At 38.1% G+C, this 20,126-nt stretch overlaps 1 protein-coding gene across 4 annotated transcripts in view; it reads left to right on the forward strand.

The window, feature by feature from the left end:
• Positions 1-2,185: 2,185 nt before the first annotated feature.
• The window catches only part of FMR1 (fragile X messenger ribonucleoprotein 1), a 35,172-nt gene continuing 17,231 nt past the window's right edge, over positions 2,186-20,126 (forward strand). For 3 of the 4 annotated variants that reach the window (XM_076347214.1, XM_076347216.1, XM_076347218.1), the window contains exons 1-8: positions 2,186-2,367; positions 10,984-11,036; positions 12,100-12,193; positions 13,241-13,312; positions 13,592-13,740; positions 14,861-14,954; positions 15,042-15,158; positions 19,921-20,091. In XM_076347214.1, coding sequence (XP_076203329.1) covers positions 2,317-2,367; positions 10,984-11,036; positions 12,100-12,193; positions 13,241-13,312; positions 13,592-13,740; positions 14,861-14,954; positions 15,042-15,158; positions 19,921-20,091 — 801 coding nt within the window. In that variant the 5' untranslated portion in view covers positions 2,186-2,316. Of the gene's footprint in view, positions 2,368-9,043; positions 9,108-10,983; positions 11,037-12,099; positions 12,194-13,240; positions 13,313-13,591; positions 13,741-14,860; positions 14,955-15,041; positions 15,159-19,920; positions 20,092-20,126 lie in introns of those variants that run through there. The other variant, XM_076347215.1, reaches the window with a different exon arrangement.

Raw genomic sequence — 20,126 nt, forward strand, 5'->3', positions numbered from 1 at the left:
TAACATGAACAAGTCACAGGAGAGGTCTATTCTACCTAAATTTCTTTATGGAGACTCTGTAAGATCTAATCCCCAATGTGTTTTTATTCATACACAAGTCTTGTGTCATTGCTCTTCGTCTTTAAACTTTTCCTCCTTCAGTCCTCTTGGACTCTCTGCCGCCCCCAAGCAAGTCAGTCCTCTGACTGCCTGTTTAATGGGCACAGCAGGCTGTCAAACTGAAATTGACCCTTCATCGCACTCAAGAATTTGCTGAAAAGAGTATCCAAATGTGATGAAAAGAGAATCAAAGGCCTTCCCCTCAAGATACATTGCATAGCAATCTTACTATTAAATTTACTTCAATACTGTGTATGCATACAATAAACATCACAGTAAGCAGGTGAACACGTATCATACAGCGATTGCTACAGGCAACTCTCAATCTCTCGCACATTAAAAAAATAAACAGAACGGAAAAGTTTTGGTGGCTAACAAGAAATACCATACACCCTTTCATAGCTTAAATGTAAAATGTAGCATACCGAGAAATACTAATTTGCAAGGTTTGAAACACAATAATGCAAAAAACAAGAGGAAAGATGAAATCATAGGCTTACTGATTTCAAGAGTTTTGAAAAGTCATCAGTAGGTGCAGAATTTCACCCCATGACTTACATAAGGAGAGCATCACACACTTATTCAGAGAAATCACAGCCATGGTAATACATTGTAATTTTGATTTTTGAGAGTAACGGTAGAACTGTTTTTGTGCTTCTCTTATTCTTTGTAGATAGTAGGAAAAAAAAAACCACATAGGAAGATCATGCTAATGTTTGTGCAGGTTTAATGAAAGGCTGAGCAAGCAGCTTTTGTGCCAGTATACTTTCAGTTGTAAATGCTCCATCGTGGCTACAGCAGCTCTTTAAAACACTCACCACCAGGTTCCATGGTGAACCGTATGCAGTGCTACACCTTGCTGTCAGAAAAGTTTAGGAGTTGAAATGCTTGCGAGTGTTTAAATATAGCTAAAATAATAGCACGTGTTACATGGTGAACTTGTTATAACGTTTGTTGAACACAACTTAACTCTCACATGGAGAGGTAGAGGGACTAGCACATCAGCCTTCCAGGCCGGCTAGTCTGTTCATCTTGTATTACACCCCTTACGAGGTGTTCAGGTCTTCAGCGTAACCACACCGGCCAGACCATTCATTAGCGGAGAACTCATTAAAAGCTGTCACAATTCACATTTTATTCTTCACTCTTGCCCATAACCAGGGGGGCAGAGACTGCTGCATGGTTCAGCCTACTTCCCCCTGCCTTGGCAGTCATCCCTCGCAGCGCCCCTGAGGGACTTGAGCCAGGTCCCCACAGGTCCAGGCCTCCTCCTTCCCTTTCCCTTCCCCTTTCCCTTCCCCTTCCCCTTCCCCTTCCCTTTCCCTTTCCCTTCCCATCCCATCCCGGCAGCCCCCACGCCCCCTCGGCCCCATCATCCCCACCGCCTCTCCCTGGGCCCCGCAATACCATCGCTCCCAAGAGCCGTTACTCGACCCCGTTTGTTCACCCGGGGGACCCCGACACCGCCCTCCCGTACCCCCCCTCGGCCCAGACCTCCACCCCGCCCCGGGCAGGCCGGTGTAAAGACACGGGCGCCGGAACCCGTCCCCCGTCACGACGGCCTGGCGCGGCAGGCCGCGCGCCCCGCCCCCCTCTGGTCACAACGCGCGGTGCAGCACGCAATCTGATTGGCCAGCGGGGCAGTCACTCGGGCGCGCGCCAGGAGGGGAGGCGGGATCTCAAGCGCAACTGCCGGGTTCGAGTGCCCCCCGCCGCTGCGGCTGCGCGCGGGAGGGGCGCGGAGCGGCGCGCGGCCCGGGCGTTAGGCGGTGTGCGAGCGGCGCGTGCTGGCCGGGGCCAGCTCCCGCCCCGCCCTCCCCCGCCGCCGCGGCCCGTCACGTGACGCGGATTTGGCGTTTACATTCGAAACGGGCGCCCCCCTCCCCTCCCCCCCCCCCCCCCCCCGCGCGCCGCCCGGCGGTGACCGTTTCGCTTTCATTTCCGGGCGGCCGAGGGCGAGGAGCGGAGGCGCGGAGCGTCCCCGCGGCGCCGTCCCCCTGTGCCCCCCCCCCGCGGCGTCGTCGTCCCGCGGCACTCCCCCCCGCCCCTCGCGCGGCCCCACCCCCTCGGGCTCGGAGTGAACCGAGATTCCCCTTCCCCTCCCCCGCCCCGGCACACACACCCCTCCTCCTCTTCCCCCTCCTGCGCCGAGAGAGAGAAAGGGAAGGGAGGAGGCGCCGGGCCTGGGTCTCCCGCACCGAGCCGCCGCGGCACAACATGGAGGAGCTGGTGGTGGAGGTGCGGGGCTCCAACGGGGCCTTCTACAAGGTACCGGGTGCTCGCGGCTGGGTCGGGCTGGGCCTCAGGGGAGGGAGTGGGGCCTGGGACGGGAGGAGGAGGCGGCGGCGGCGGCGGCTCCTCCTCCCCGCTCTGAGGGAAAGCGGGGGCCCCGGGGCAGGAAGGAGAGGAGGAGGAAGAGTGGGGCAGGGGTGGAGGCCTCGGCGGGTCCCTCTCGGTGTCTGGGGAGAGGGAGCCGGGCCTCTAGGGTAAGAGGAGCCGGGGGCCGCCGCCGCCCCAGGGCTGAGGGAACTCGAGGCCTGATGAGGAGGGAGAGAGGGAAGGCGAGAGCGGGCCCCGGCGCCCGAGGAGGCCTTGGGCCTTCCCCCTATTGTGGGAAGGGGAGGCCCTCGCGCTGCCGGTGTGTGAGAGGAGGCGAGGAGAGCCCTGGGCCGCCTTCTCCTTGGCGCTGAAGCGAGGATCAGGGCTGGGGATGGGGCATTAATTGCTAAATCCGCAGCTTTTGTCGCTACTTAAGGAAAGTCTGTCTCGCGCTCTAGGTTTCCAGGAGAGCTGCGCTGCTAGTGCACGGCGTCTAAGGCGGGGGAGGAGGGGGGGCCCTTGTTAAATACACGTTCATGATAAAATGCTGTCGTGGATTCCTGCTTTTAATGCCATGGCAGGGGACACTGCCTACTGATGTTAAAGAGAGCATTGCTTGACCAAATATATATGTGCTGAGTTGCTAAATACATTTAATTATCATATGTACTTCTTACTGAAGCTACTTAATGGCATTCTGTGTTTGTTTCCAAGCCCTTGTGCTGGTGCTGAATAAAGCCATCACATATATGCTGAGTACTTAATATTTTTATTAATACTGTGTAGTATTGCTGTGGCTTTGCATGAGTTGGGGTGTATTAATCAGCACATTAATAGGTTATGATTTGTGGGTTTACCCTATTCACAGAAAAATAAAACTTGGACACAGTGGGTTTGGGCCTACTATCAGTGATATGTTATCAACATACCAGAAAGAGTCATGGATCAGTTTCTGCAAGTTTACCATCGTTTAAATGTTCCTAGTACTTTAAAAATTGAGCCTAGTTATTGTGCAACATCCAATATTTATGTTAGCAATGAAGGAACAGGTAGAATTTCACACTCTGATGTTAGTGTGGTAGGGCAGGTTAGTATCCAAATGATACAGTTCCAACAGCTCTGAGTGTTTCTAAGAAAAAAAAGACCTCAAGCTTATTTTTAAAATACATGTGATAATCTCTTATTCTGAAAATAATTTTTTTTTTTTAAAAAAGTATGTATGAAACAAGTCTGTAAATATGGTAAATAAGTATCCTGTGGGTTTGTAGTGTTGTAGCCAAAGTCCTAGATCTGTATATTGCTTCCTGGAATTAAATTATTTAGCGCTTTCAAAAATCAGTTTTACATTTTTAAAGATACAGTATTTGCTCAGAAAGAAACAGAAGGCATAAATACGTTGTGTAAGAGAACTTTTAATGAGGCTCTTGTCAAATTATAGAGAGTATTTACACAGTCATGCAAATTAAATGATGATAAAAATCATTGTGCATTCTTTAGTGACAAATATTATCAAAGAAACCTGGGAGAATTGAAAGCTTCTGTAACTTTTTTTTATTACATTCAATTTTGACATCATGGGGTCCTATACCCCTTTTGTCCATAACATGCTGACACTTCCAGTTGTGTTTTAGGTGAATATTTCATTTGAGCATATGTTCATGGGAGCTTATTCATTAAATATAATTTAATGTATCGCAGTTAAACACAGACATTGCCTCCAAGTTGCATATTATGTTTGCCTTTTAACTTTTAGAAATTTAAACATAGGAATTTTTTTGTCTCTTAATCTCTAACCAAGAGGACTTGGTTAAATCGAAGGGGACAAATGGGGCACACAGATTTATTGGTCTTCACCTGTATTACCTGTCTAGGTGGAGCATCACACTTAAGATAAATGCAGCAACTCTTTTTTTAACTAAAAGTTTCTTTAAAAAAAAAAAAAAAACAACAAACCCATGCAATAATGTTCAATGTAAATCATCAGTTTTTCTCTAGCCTGAATTACTTTAATTTTAGGTATAATTTTTTTCTTTCATCACAATGTCTGAGTATCACTCTGTTATTAAGTAATTTATCTAAATTATTTCTTGTGAGTTTTATGCCCGTCTTGCAGATGGGGAATTTGATTATAAAATGAATTGGTTGACCCAGCATAACAAGAAGTGTGTGATGATGTCAAGTGCGGATTTAATTGCAAGATGATTTTATTTTTTTCATTTAAAAAGTTTGTTTAAGCAGCCTCTTGAGAAATGTTTTACAACAGTAACACTGCAAACAAATCAAAAGCAAAACAATTCCTTTATTCAATCTCATGGTTTAGTGATAATTTGTGATAATTTCTTTGGCTTTGAATCACTCTGAAGATCTTCATCAGAATATGTAAATGTTTTAGAAAAATATGCCTCTGTCTGGATATTAACACATGGAGGGGAGGAATATGAGGCTGCTAGAGTCATGAAGGGACTAAGTGGCACAAGTAGGCACCTAATTGCCTCTTCAGGTTTTCGTATCCTCCTTGTAGCTCTCTTTGAGGACCTTATAAATTCAAATCCCTAAGCACTTAGTTTCATTTTTGAGAGTATCCAGCAGCATCTTGATCTCGACAGTACAAAACTGGTGCCTAATTGTCACCTAAGCCCTACTGAGAGTAATAAACCAGTCTCTTCTCTGCTTGTATTACCTGTGGGACTTGATCCAGAATGCATTCTGAGATACATCTAGAGGGATCGTGTTCCACACAAAACAGGAGATGGTTTGAGGATGCATTCATACTCAACTGGAAGATTTGAATTAAAATTTCATGCTGGCCAGGTGCACTAAGTTTCAGAGAGTACTGGAGTGCGTTGGTATGATCGCTGTAGTGGAGACTAGTTCTTTCTGAATGGAATTAAAATATCGCTTGGTGAATGCTTCATACTTTCATGAATTTTTTCTCCTTGGCTAAGATGAATTATTCCATGGAAAGTGCAGTGCAGTCAATGAGCATGATTCGGGGATAATTGACAGTCTAGTACCTAGAGATGCTTAGTCATGACTTGGTATGTTGCTGGGCCCAGAATCCTTGGAAAGAAAAGATTAGATTCCCTTATTTATTTTAAGAAGACTGGTCCAACAAACCACCAGGACTGTGAACCCGAAGGGGAGGGAACTGCCTTTTTGCAGCTCACAGCTAAGTAACTAAATCTTGAAGATGTGTGCTATTAGGGCATATCTTTTCATGTCTTTTCTTGTATAGGTGTAGTAAATTGGGTTTTGAAGTTCTTACCTCGTTCTCAGAGGACTGATAGACAGTCCTTTGCCTAATCTTTCCAGGACTAGCTTTAGATATTATTTCTCTCTAAAAGGGGACATGCTGGATGCCTTTCCAGTATAGGATTGTTGTTTCTTTTCCAGTTTGGGAGTGATTCTCTCTTGCTTTCCATCTTTAGCAGAGGATACATCCTGTTTATGAGGCAGATAGTTTTGGAATGATGTTTGCTGTTAACATCTATATGTTGTCTGTAACCAATTTTGCCACTTCTTGCTCTATAATCTTGTTAAAAATCTTCCACTTTTTATCCCAGTAGTTTCAACGCTTTGCCATTGTTTCCTTGGTTTTATAGATACTTCACATTTTTTCATTGAAGCTACAATTGACAAAATCATTCATCTTTCTTAGTTCTTTATTACTTCAGGTCTCGCTATTAACAACTGTTCCCTTGGCCTCCTGTTGCATTCTGTATCAATTCTTCCTTTTCTTTCACTGTTCCACACAGACATACCCTCAGCAAATATCTCCAGTCTCTTTGTACATTCACAGGCCTGTCTACTCAGTCCTTCTGAGGATGATAGCCTGTGCCCTTTTCCCTTGTTCGGTTACCATTTCTGTGACTATTCTTCTTTCCCTATTCTGTTTCTTAGTATGGCCTGCCTTTCTCAGATTTGATTAGCCACGTGAGTTCCCTTTTGACTTTCTCCTTCCAACAGGTATGAAACGTTACAGAATTGTTATGCACATTTGTATCAACATAGCATTTTTTTATCTTAAAAAGTGTGTTTTCCCTACTTTCACTCCTTACAGTTAATGATCCTCCTTTATTAAAATGGTTGACAATGCTCTGATGACGTGAGCAGACTTTAAAAAAAGCAACAAAACTTCATGGCAGCTGGAGCCTCTGTTTGTTCCTTTGAAGTGTTTGTCATACCATTTAGCACAAAAATAACATATACTGGTGTTTCCAATAATTCTTATTTTGTATCAAATAATCTGTAAAATTTAGACCATATCTGCAGCATATAACCCTTCTTAGAACGTGAATGCTCATGTGTTTGAGAAATGCCATGACATGTCAATGTTGGATTGTAAACTTTTTTTACCTAATTATGTCTGAAACATGGAGAGAAATGTTAATGGTTTATGTGACTGAAAGTCAAATTTGGTGTAGAACATTTAACCACATTTGATTTTTTTTCCACATGAGAGAAGAAGAATCAACCTTAGCCATTGTAAAATGTGCTTCTGTTCACAGAAGTAAAAGCAAACATTTTTCACTGATTCTGATTTCTTTTTGTGTACTCTTATTTGGTATCTCTGCTGTCAGTGATAGTGATATCCCAGCTGCTGTAGTTGCTTACTGTCCTGTTCCCTCATTTTACTTGAATCTAGTTTCGCTATGTTTTTAATGCTTTTCATCTATGTGTTCACATTCATCATAGCCAGTGTTCTGCCCCTTCTTGAGTGTTCATTTCAAACTCACATATATGCACCTTTATGTTTGAATTTCCATGCCCAACTTATACTCTTTATTTAAAAAAAAAAGACTGGTGAACGTTATTGTACTTTTAATAATACTTTGTGTGAAATCAGTACCTCTACTCTGCCTTTACTGACATCTGGGGCTGGCTTGTCCTGTGTCTGTGAATTTGGCTTATGGTGTTAAAGGTCTCATTTCTTTTTAGTGTTGTATATAACTTAACATGTAACACAGAATAAAGAAAACCAAACAGTTCTGATAAGCTTTAATTTTGGTTTTTCAAAGGCATTAATGGTTAAGTATTAAATTTTTTTAATGAAAACTTAGAAGTGTTTCAAAACATTTCTATTTGTACTTAAAAGTGTACAAATATATAGTGCTGTAGAGTTCAAATACATTTTGCTTACTACAGATCTGTTTAAATATTTATACCAGAGGAAAATTGACATAATGCTATGATACAGACTTAAAAAAACTGATGTGATCAAGTATCTCTGACATTTTTTCTGTGTCACAAGAAACTGAAGAACAAGGACAACCACCTTTCTATGGGTAGATGGGATTAGACAACCAAATATTTAAGCTATTAATAGATTTTGTCTGGTTAATTGGTTTTTTAAGCATAAATCTCACATTGAGGTAGGCAGAAGTGTTGTATATATTGCATATTTGAAATTAGGTATTTGGCAAGGCATCATTCACTTTGTAATTAATTACAAAGTTCATTACAATGAATTTTTGTAATTTTGCAAGGCTGGAAATTAAAAGGCAAACAGTGTTATGACATCAACTTTTTTGGCTGGGCTGGAGTGAAAACCAGGTATTCCATCTGTTTCTGTGGTTGAGTCTTCTGAACTTGGTACAAACTAAAGAAATTATGTCAGTTTTATAATTTTCACTAGGAATGTCTGTATAGATGCTACCTGTGTATGGTCAACAGTTATACTTAATGTTCCTGGTTCAGGTTCCTTCAGGTTTCTGGGTTGTGACCAAAGCAATGTTGAAGACCTGTTTAAGGAAAGCAATAAGACCCTAAAGTAATTGACTTGAAAACCTTTGCACATTGTTGGAATCATCTTCAGCCTAATGAAGTTCATTGCTCTTTTTATGGTGACGGACACGGTAACAATGACAAGAGCGCTCCATCCCCTGTACTAGATCTTCAGCCTTTAAATTAGGATGTGATGCAAATCGAAGACAAGAATTGCCTATAGTTCAACACTCAACTAGCTATGTGTCCCAAGTTTTACTTTTTCCAGGTAACGTAAGTCCTAGACTGTTTAAAGGTCTTAGGCTAGTCTTCAAGTTGATAACTTACATTTATTTGTGTCACCATCTGCTTTACTTATTAACGGTAGGTTTTGGCATTATTGCCACTAGTTATGTATATTGCTGTAGTCACTAGGATTCTACTCAAGATGACTTGGAGCTATCAGATCTGAATAGGAGATGTAGTCTTGCTCTTTGCTGCTGTGCTTGTGTATTTTTCTGTCATTTCCTGTAATTTTTGCAGAGTGCTATTTAGAGCACTGTTTGGTGTTTTTTATCACCATAGAAGGGCTGACTTCTCCAAAAGTGTCTTTCATAGCAGTAGAAGTGATTTTTTTGCTATTTTATGAATATAAGAAAATTAATTATCAACAAATTCTTTCTCAGGGCATTGTCTTCTGTTTATTCTTACCTGTTTTCCTCAAGGCTATTAAGTGTTCTTGGTGTCATTTCTGTTGGATTTGCTTTATAAAATAATCCCTGCTTTTGCATACTCGAGTGTTACTAATAATACTAAGTGCTATCCTTTTCCAGTCTGTGGCGTGAAGGAGTCATACCAAATACTTGGTAGTGATTACAGTATTTTTCAGGTATTAAAGGCATCCATTTCTGCTACATCTATAAGAATAGGTGCTTCAGAAGTGCACATGACAAACATTGGAAGAAATGTGGGTGGAGCCCTTGAAGGTGATGTGTGTAATGTGAAATGAGTCAGAACTACCATAGTATTTGTCAAGTGCATATCCAGTTCTGGAATTCTCTTACAGAAGACACAGCAATATGAAACATTAGATAAATGTTCAATATCCGTAATGAACAACTGGGAGTTCTGTTGCTTCTTTATGTAAATAGCATTTCTGTACTACTATCAACGTGATCCTGAGATGTGGTCTTAAATCTGTTTTGTATCATGTCATTAAAAAATATGAACTATGCTTGCAATCCCCATGGAAGGAATATCTTGGAATTTTGAAATATGTAATTATGTAAATACTGTTAGAGACTGCTTTAAATCTCCTTTGGATGATGGCAATAATAAACTTTCCAGTAACCTTATTCTTACAGTATTGAGAGGTATAAAACCATTTTTTGCTATTGTCATTGTGGCTTTGCTTTGACTTCTAGTCAAGATGGCATTAGTTATTTTCAGATTATTAACTAGCATTGCACTTCTTTCTTGTACTGAATGTCTCTGAGTGATGACACTTGTGCACATGTACTGCTTAATTTTAGTGTAACCAGTTCTTGGAGCTCTGTATCAGTTATCAGGTATTGCTCTTGTTTGATGCTGAGATACTGCTGCAACTCGGGAAATACTTTGGAATACTTTATAAAGGAAAAATACCAGAAGAATTTTTTAAAACCATTTAGATTCCATGTGAGAAAGAAACTCTTACATTCTTTTAAGAGATAAGAGCTGTTCTTGTCTTGGAAACTTGAAATGCGAGGAGAATAAAACGTTCCATGGTTCATTAACTCTTCTTCAGAAGCGGTAGTTACTGCTAAATTATTTTCAATTTACTGAGAATTTTTCTATCTACTAGGACGGATCTCCATTGGTAGAACAAACTTTTATACTCAGCCTTGCTCGTGGCCTTTTATCTACCTACCTTGCAAGGATATACTATATATGGACAAATATTAGTGAATACTCAGCACTTCACCAATGTTTATCTGTTTCAGAAGTTCGTAGAGATCTTTTTAAAAAGAAAGGAAAAAAAAAACCCAGTCTTTTCATCCCTGGTTGCCCCATGACCTCCATTATTTGGGGCTATGAAAAATATTTTCATTAGTAAATCCCAAAGTTCTTTGAGTATTGATCTTGCTGTTCTGTAGATAGGGGAATGTTCAGGCTTAAAGCTGAAAATTGATCAAAGGTCAATCAGTTGAGTAGCATAAGGCAGGAAAAGCCCTCTCTGTGCTGAATCTTAGTTCTGTACTCTGCTTTGTGGTTGCATGGGAGACTTAGCACAACTGCCATCTATCCCCCAGAAGAAAACTGAAGGAAGGCTGCAGGGTATTTATCTTAAGTTTGTACGCTACGGAAGTGTGATAAAGTAAATAAGGGGGAAACTGCTGAAATGGATATAGATGAGTTTTGCTAGTGCGATATTCAAACTTACTTTGAGAGGTAAAAGAGAGAAGAGAGGATTTTTTTTAGGAGTACTGACATGGTTTAATTTCTACACCTGTCAAAATACACAAAATGCGATTATAAAATCAAACATTTAGTTATAAATTTAGTTATAAAACTATTCAGAATGATCTTGTCATTTCTTAGTAACCTCTCCCATTACTTCTAAAAAGTAGGAAGAATGCATGTCTAGTTCGGGCATTCTGTCTGTGTATCAATACTCTGGCAGTTATGAACCCAAGGAGGTTATCAGTTTTCAGTATGCATTTTATGTAAGTCTTCTGCAAAATTAAAAAGGCTGAACTTGAAAGCGTACTTAAATTTTGAGTTTTATCAGTATGTGTGAAAGGAAGGTGTTACACGAGTTTAAAATTATTTTTTAAAATATCAATAAGCAGACCATAATTATTCCTTTTTTTTTCTACACAGGCATTTGTAAAGGATGTGCATGAAGATTCTATAACAGTTGCATTTGAAAACAAGTAAGTGTATTGCTGATGTTATACCTATAAATGATAGAGTATCAACCTTGCATTTGATTAACCTAAATATAACTTAATAATGTAGAGTAGCATCTTTTAGATACTATAAGCTTGCTGCTAGCATGTTTTAGAATTATGCTTGGTATTTATTATGTTGTGACATTTCTGTATAAGTGCCTTTAATTGTTTAAACATTTTTAAGTACAAAACTATAGTAACATGAGTTTTGTTGGGAAGATAAGCATGTTGTTACTGAATTTACATGGTGACAACCCATGTTTGAGTAAGTCAGCAGTGGTACCATGACTGCCTCTTTCTCACATGAATGTCTTATTTTAGATTTAGCAGATTACATAATTACAAAATTTCTTTTATAGATAAGTGATAAATACCAGTTTTCTAAGCTAGAAATGAAAAGTTGTTTCTTTCCCATCATTTAAGGGCATAAAAAGTTAACCTTCCATTACACCATTTAGTTCAGGTTTCATTTCCTTCAGGAAGGAAATAACACACTGCTATATACTTTTTCCTGTGAATCTTTGTTATGGCATCATCTGTTGTATTTTGGAAATTGTTTTCTAGTTTCTTTAAAAATAATCTTTTCTTGTCATGCTCATTTTATCCAGTCTCTGTAAAAGAAACTGAAAATTAAAACTGTATTCAGATGGAATGCTTATGAAGTTTTCATAATCAATAGTAGAACCAAAGAAAAAGAAGAAACAGGCTTGTTTTGAAGGAAGTGTCCAAATGTGTTATGTAACGTTTTTTAACCTGTGTTTCTAATGTTGAGGTTAAAACCTATAACTGTAAATAGAGTAAAAACCGCTGCTGGAAGATTTCAAAACAGTGCAGGTAGCATCAGGGATTCATTTAAGATGCCTAATGGTCACTTAGGTGTGTTTCTTCTTATCATGTATACATTGGATCACATTACCTTTAATACATATTAACAAAAGCTCCACAAAATTTAAAACTGTAAGATTAATGGATTGACAATATTTCTGATTTTTCTTTACAAAGAAAGTGAAAATGTTTAAGCTGTTCACTGTGTTTTTATTTCTAGCTGGCAACCAGAAAGACAAATACCATTCCATGATGTGAGGTTTCCACCACCTGCAGGCTATAATAAAGATATAAATGAAAGCGATGAAGTAGAGGTATGTATGCTCCATTAACGTTTGTTTTGAGAAGTGGGAGAACTCAGGATGAAAAATGTCAGCTAAGCCAGTGGAAGGCTTGCTTCCATGTTATATGCTGTCACCTTTTTTGATTCCAAGTACTACATAAAACACAATGTCAAGCATGTCATCAAAAAGAGATTTGGACAGTTGTAAACCATACGGCTATTTTGGAATTCCATGTACCATGACCTCCATGCTGATTTACAAACACGATCAGTGTTTCTTTGATTACAGATCAGTTCTTTATCAGAACTGAATTAATCTAGAAATAGATGCTGGACTGTAGTTCTTCAGCTGTAAGTTAATAATGTCTATAATACCAAAACTTCAAGCTGAATGAGATAATTTCCATTATATGTGTGTACATAAAATATACAAATACATGTGTATATGTAAATACTTACGTATATGTAGAGAGGCTGTCTTTAACGTAACACATTCCTAAAGCTTCCTTATTTTATAAAATTATAAAATTGATTTTTAGAATTACTTTAAAGATGGAGAACTTTCAAGATTTACATTTTGCTTGTATGCTATTTAAGTTTATTTTGATTTGAAAGATAAGAAAATGGCAAAACTTATTTGGTTTGAATGTGGCCAATATCATATACGTGCTAAAGAAGTGTAGATATGTGTCCTCTCCCTTCCACCCACTGGTAGGACCTCATCAGACCTACGTGTAATTAGCAATATTGTTGGTTAAATATTAACAGGTGTTAAAAGGCTGAATTATCTCTTTTCTGACTGCATGCAAGACTGAAGCAACTAATGCCAGTAGATTGGGCACAAAATTATTTATCTGTACAATCTTATATACGTAATTTTATATCCTACCTGTATTTGCAATAGACATTTCAGCTGTTACATGCTTCCTATGTAGTGCTTAGATTAGAGACTTTATGGACCAATATATTTTGCTGGATTTTGTTCTTATAGCAGAGTTCCTGATCATATTGGTTAGTGTCAGCTTCTATGATGTCTTTTAAGAATGCTACAGATATCTAATATATGTATTTTGTTTAGGTTTATTCCAGGGCAAATGAAAAAGAACCCTGCTGTTGGTGGTTGGCTAAAGTGAGAATGATAAAGGGTGAGGTAGGAATATGCATATATACATATATATATATTTTTATATTTATTTGTACTTTATTTTTCTTATGTTGTTTTTTTTATATTGATATGCATGGTGTTTTTACCTTATCCCTCTCATTTTCAAAGAGCTTCTTGATTAGGACTGTTGCAATTACGATTAACCTCAACCTGAAAAGTTCAAATTTGACTTGTACAGTTAACAAAAGTGCCTGTCACTTAAGTGTAATGCTCACTCTTGTCATAAAATGTGTGGCTTGGATGATTTTATTATTTTTATATCAGTTCTACGTAATAGAGTACGCAGCCTGTGATGCTACATACAATGAAATTGTCACAATTGAGCGTTTGAGATCTGTGAACCCCAATAAACCGGCAACAAAAGATACTTTTCATAAAATCAAACTGGCAGTTCCAGAAGATTTAAGGCAAATGTAAGTACAAGCGTTTCTTCATAACTTGTTTCAAAATGTGGATAACTTCTTGAGCCTGAGACAAGAAGGAATAAAAATGTTTTTTACTGCTGTAAATTAACTTTTAAAATTTTCATATAAGAATGTAGAAAATACAATTGTGGACATGTTCATACTTCAGAAATAGAAAAGATGACTTTTGAAATGCAGTTTAGTCCTGGAGGAAGAAATATTTTTGTCAAGGTTTTAAGGTTTGTGTGCAGTATAGATTAAGATTTTAATTCTTACAGCGTTTCAGTGATGCGCACAGATTAATCTGAATCCATTCTTTGTCAACTTTATTGATAATTTTCAAGTGGTCACTCTTTCGTTGATAGAGTATCTGACAATCTATGCAAGTTGGTATTTAATGAGAAAAGAAAACACTGCCTTATAGTGTAGGGCATAAGGTGTTTTGATGATGGCTGTGGGAACAGTTGTGCAATAATCAAACCTCCCATAGCATGATACAGAAACAGCTAGTTTACTCCTAGAACACACACATGTCGTTCTCTTGTAAATATAGCTCTAAAACTCAGATTAATACTGACTACCCTTTTTTAGCTTCAGATCACTTTCTGCTTTTTTGAGGTACATGTTATTGTCACAGTGTGGAATAAGCTATAAATTCAGGTTAAACTAAGAATTTCTGAAGTTAATGTTACAGTACACAAGTTCACTAAGTAGCGAGAGGACAGAAGAAGCCTGGAGAAGCAAAATACAGCATGAGATGAGCATAAGGTCATTAGAATGCTGCAGTAGTTACAGTGAAGTCACACGTCATACTGGTTCATGGTGTGTTTGAAATTTTGGACTTCCCGATTGTAACGATTATAGCTTTTTAATGTAGTTTTACTTAACTGGTTTGTCGTTTCATAGATGTACATACAGAAAACTTCTGAAATATTTCTAATCCTACTCATGTGAAAACAAATGAAAGAAAAATGAGTAAAATAAATGATGATAACAGAACAAAATAACACCTGCATTAAAAGGGAGAACTTGGATATATTTAGATTCTTTGTATTAAGAAATTAATCTTTTTGGCTGTGAACCATAAATGCAGCAGTTATTTTTAACTTTGTAGCGTTTTTATTCCTAGGTGTGCCAAAGAATCTGCACATAAGGACTTCAAAAAGGCAGTTGGAGCTTTTTCTGTAACATATGATTCTGAAAACCACCAGCTTATTATTTTGGTAAGTACAAATGTCTAACCATACCATTGGCAGTGGTTTGTTTCAAAATTCATGTGTAAACCACTGTGTTTTCTTTATATAATTTAGTCAATCAATGATGTAACAACAAAGCGGGCAAATATGCTGATTGATATGCACTTTCGAAGTCTTCGTACCAAGTTGTCCCTGATACTGAGAAATGAAGAAGCTAGCAAGCAGCTGGAGGTATGTTGTTTGTTTTCCCTGAAGTAAGTTGAGTAAAAAAAAAAAAAACAAAAACAACCCCTTGTGTGTTAGCTGGTAGGACTTGCGCTGGGATGAAAGTAATTATTATGTACTGATACTATTCTTGGTGTTAAAAAGAGGCAGGGGGAGATGTAACCCAACAAAGAAGTTTACACTTAAAGGACCTGTTCTTGCAAAGACTCATTTTTATCCAATCCCATTTTATTCAGCAGGATTTTGTGTGGGATTAAATACAAATATATATACACACACACATATACACACATATTTCTTTCATAGTTTGAAGCATAAAATAATTAGCCATTGTTGCATGACTAGTGCCACGTATTAGATTGCTTTGAATTACTGTTTTTAAAAATAGATGGGAGTGAATGTGTTTTTAAAAATAGATGGGAGTGAATGTGATGTGATCTGAGATGGACTAGAACTGGATCTTGCAGAACACCTCAGTGAAAATGAGATGGAAGGGCTGAGACTGATGTTGGTAGGACGTACAAAGGGATGGGTTTGTCTATAGATAAAATGTTAGGAAATCATCTTACAGCAGATACAGCTTCTGATATTCCTGTGACTGGAGAGTGGGTGTTGACTGGCAAGAAGCTTGACTCATACTTGTCCATGGGAAAAAAAAAAAGAGTAGGCTAGGAAATAAGGGGATCTTTATACAGTAGAATTAACATTTCTTCATGGTTTTTCTCCTATCTACAAATCACAAAAAATAGCAACATTTCTGAAAACTTTTTTTAGATTCACTGTCGAGAACTAAAAGTACCACTCGAACTATTGTAATGCAGTTTTACATGGGTGTATACCAGCTCTGTTACTTCAGAGCCAGGTTTCATTCCCCCCCACCCCAAGGGTTACATCTGTTTGGTTTTAGCTTGAAGTGGGATGTGGTACAGTAGTTCAGGCCTCTTGTACCCAGTAGGTGTACTCACTGTTACAAGAAGTTCTCTCTTCTGTTGTTCTCTTTTCAGTCTCTCGATTTCTATATTTCAGAGCTGTAATCCAAGTTTGTTTGGGTCTTGATTTTTCTCAAGATCAAGAAAGGACCAGTTTCTTTTCATTGGTGTTCCTTCTTGAGCACCCCACTGTAGCTCTTCAGTACTCTATTCTTCTCTGTCTTCCTCCAGAACTGACAATTGTGTGGGCAGTTTACCTCTTGAAGTGCAAAGTATTATTTTGGAGGTGGGAAGAAAACAGCCTCTTTAGAGCTAATGCTCTTTACATGCCCCCACAAATGCACGCACCAACAGCTGTTGTCATTGATTCCTTTCCCAAACTAATCTTGGATTCTTACTGTCATTGTAAGGCTAAACCTTTTTGTTGCTGTGAAGGACTTGAGAACTTGATTTGGTTCTCTCTAGAAAACCATTATCGGACTTCAGTTTCTACCTGAGCAGTACTTAAGTGAAGGTTGTTGCAAGATAAATATATATGGTTATAATTTGCATGACAAAAGTTGGCTGGTATTTTTCATGTTGGCATTTGTGTTTCCTGTGCTTATAATATAAAATCAATTTCAACCAAACCTGAAAAGAAAAGCTTCAGATAGTAAAAATCATACTCATGATTTTTGTTGAGACACTGATATACAAACAGACTGCACATGTTCATTTGCAGAAGAAATATTTAGTGAACACTTTGGGCTTTACTGCATTATTATTAATAGTTCATTGTTTCCATCAAATAAACTCTTTTCTGGGTCTTATACTTGCTGAACTTTAAATGTCTGCCACTTTTTTTTCTTCTAGTAGTTTTACCTTCTCTGCTTTCTGAGCCATAATTACTAGACAAGCTTCTTTTGTTTGTTTTTTTTTCTTTCCAGCTGTTGTATCTTGTACCTTCTTTTCTGCATATTAGCTTCTTGACTTGCATGGCTGTACTTCTCAAATATGGCTTTTAGAGCATCAAGTAAAACAACCAATTATTTTTTGTTTGCATTATTTCCCAGTAGGTGTGGCTTAGTTGTTATTTTGACATACTAAAAAGCCTGAATTTACAAGTGTACTTTTGCTTTTCTGGTTTGTACTTTATTCTATCTAAATGCAATTCAGTCATGGTCTCTAAGTAGGTATTAATACATTATTTGCATAGTTGTTTCTTACTAATTTATTGGAGGGAAGTAGAATACAGAATTATGTTTAAATAAAATACATCTTATTACATAACTTACAGAAAAGCTAGTGATATTTTAGTACAAGCAATATAACTGCAGTTTGACTGTCATAGCCAAGGTTGCCAATGATGATGTAGCTTCACCTTTTCTACATATCGTAGATAGTTGCGTTAACAACTGATCATTGACTTGATCATCCTGTTCTCTACTCTCATGTGGCGGTCTATAACAGATGTCAACTAGTAAATCGGCATTTGGATTATCTGTTAGAATGTAGATCTCTGAGCATTTAAAATAATGTTTGCTTTCTGAGTTGTCTGTAATCTAGTTAATAAAATGCTTGATAGAGCTCCCTGAGTATATGAAGGATTTCATGACACTTGGATACTTATACCACTATCTACTGTAGCCAATTCTCTGTGACAGTGATTTAGCTCAGGATATTTATCAACAGCTTTAAGCAGGAGCAGGTCAGATAACAATAGCAGTTTAGCTGGGACAGAGTAGGGCTTACTGTGGGCACTTTCTTGATGTTTCCTCAACCTCTGTAGGGTCTCATGTTGCTGAGGTTAAACTGCTAATTTAAAGTGTGCTTGTATATGTCTTCACAGTAGTTACAGCTTTGATTGCAATGCAGAAACATATATAGGATTATATATCTTGGCTTTGGAAAGATAATATGCAGCTTTATCTTTTTTCTTCCTTGCAAAACACTCTTTCCATTTTACTTAATAGATAATCCCAGTTGGAAATTCTGTCTTCCCTTGATGCATTAAGCTGTTGTTACTTTCCTGTGTTCTGTTACGCTCAGACACTTGTGGATAGTGTCCACGTTTTTATGTAGGAATTTTACTCACTGTGGTAAATAATGACTTTTTTTTACATATTTTATATTTGCTCTTCTCTGTAGATTTAAGTACTATAACTTCCTTTAAATGTATAACAAGTTATTTATCATAAACAATATATATTTTGTTCTGTATGTTTATATCTTACTGATTTCTCTCCGTATGTTTCTTTTAGTTCTCAGGGTGACCAAACTTAGTGATCCTCCCGCTTCATATAGCGCAAGCATCTTATAAGAAAACTGTTTTTTGAAAGTATGAAGAGGCTGTGTAGGAGAAGCTTATCAGTCATTGTTTTAGTCTTCTTAAACTTTTTTTTTTGAAAAAAAAGTGTCCACTTATCTTTTTTCCCCACTTGCTTGACAGGTTCTGAACTGCATGCAATTCAGCATTTTCCAGGTGTTTTTCCTTGCACTCATGAGGTCTGTTCATGCTAATAATCTGAGCCACCTGGGATTGACAGAGGCTGTTCATATCAATGCAGAATTGTATAGGTGTTGATGAAACCTAGGTTTCCTGCACATTTGAGTATTTTCAGCGCCATCCAACTCCACAGTGTCCTACAAGATATTTCTCAAAAGCTTCCTTCTGTTCCCAGCTCTCTTCTTCATGCTCGCTGTGTGGTTGAAGCTTTATACGATTAAGAAAATATTGAACCTGTATTTTACGTATGGGCATGTGTATGCATACTCATGCATCAAATCAGAGCTTGCTAACATAGTTCTTCTGGAAGCTCAGGGCTGCTTTAGGAAACTGTTTACTATGGTCATTGGAGTTACAGTTTGTTTGTTTGTTTTTCCCTGTTTTGTATATTTTTTTGCAAGCTTTATCCAGGTTTCTAGGGATACTTTTTCAGTTATCTTGAAAATCCTCTTCCAGATCCAAAAGTTGGTTAGTTTTTTGTTGGTTTTTCTTTTTCTCTCTTGGTATCTTATTTCATATGGGAGGTCCTCATTAAGATTCTGTAAGCCATTTTGTATTGTTTGGTTACACCATAGCAGTTGCATGCTAAGGTGATGAGAGTTGCAAAAGAGTAACCAGCTGTTTTAATTCGAGAGTAACTGAGCCTCAAACATGTGATTGAAAGTCATGTTAATAGTATAGTCTTTAGTCATTGTTACTGCCCTGCTGAAGCAAGGAATTTTGTCTTGATAGCATGTGACAATCTCAAGTTCTCAGATTGACCCTTCTGTCTTGGTAGAAATGTGATTCCTGGATGAAATTCTTAACATATGTTCTCTGTATTCAAGCAATGTATTGCAGTTATAACTTAATTTTGTGTTGTCTTGCTTAGGCACAGATTCTTCATTTTATTTTTTAAGTGCAGTAGATACCCATAGTTACTCTGTTTTCTATATAATTTTTGTGTCCACTGATTGAGTTATTGCTGTTTCCCTCTACCTGTTGAAATGGGTGCAGTTTTTTTCTCGGAGATCATAGGGTTTGCTTTAATAATCAACACAGCTTCTATTTTACTAACCTACATGAATGCTGTCTTACCTAGTAACACTTGATAGCTGTAGATATTCTGCGGTAATTCAAACTATAGAGTTGCCAACACAACTAGAGGCTAGTCTTATACTAATATTTAAAAGGCAATATTAGAACTTCTGAAGAAGACTCTTCAGTGTTTTTGAAGTGAAAATAAGTGCATTAAAAGGATTGATTAAAATAAAAAGTAGGCTAAGTACCTGATTAAAGAATCGGCTCTAAATTTATGTTGATTTCTCTCTCCGGTGTACTAAAAATCAAAGTAAGCTAACATATTTTTCTTTAGAGTTCTAGACAACTTGCATCACGATTTCATGAACAGTTTGTTGTACGCGAAGACCTAATGGGTTTGGCCATTGGCACTCATGGTGCTAATATTCAGCAAGCCAGAAAAGTCCCTGGAGTGACTGCTATTGATCTTGATGAAGATACTTGCACATTCCATATTTATGGAGAGGTAAGTTCCCTTCTTTAGCCTTTCAAAAAAAACAA

This window comes from Aptenodytes patagonicus, chromosome 9, assembly GCF_965638725.1.
Source record: "Aptenodytes patagonicus chromosome 9, bAptPat1.pri.cur, whole genome shotgun sequence".
Classification (NCBI taxonomy): Eukaryota; Metazoa; Chordata; class Aves; order Sphenisciformes; family Spheniscidae; genus Aptenodytes; species Aptenodytes patagonicus.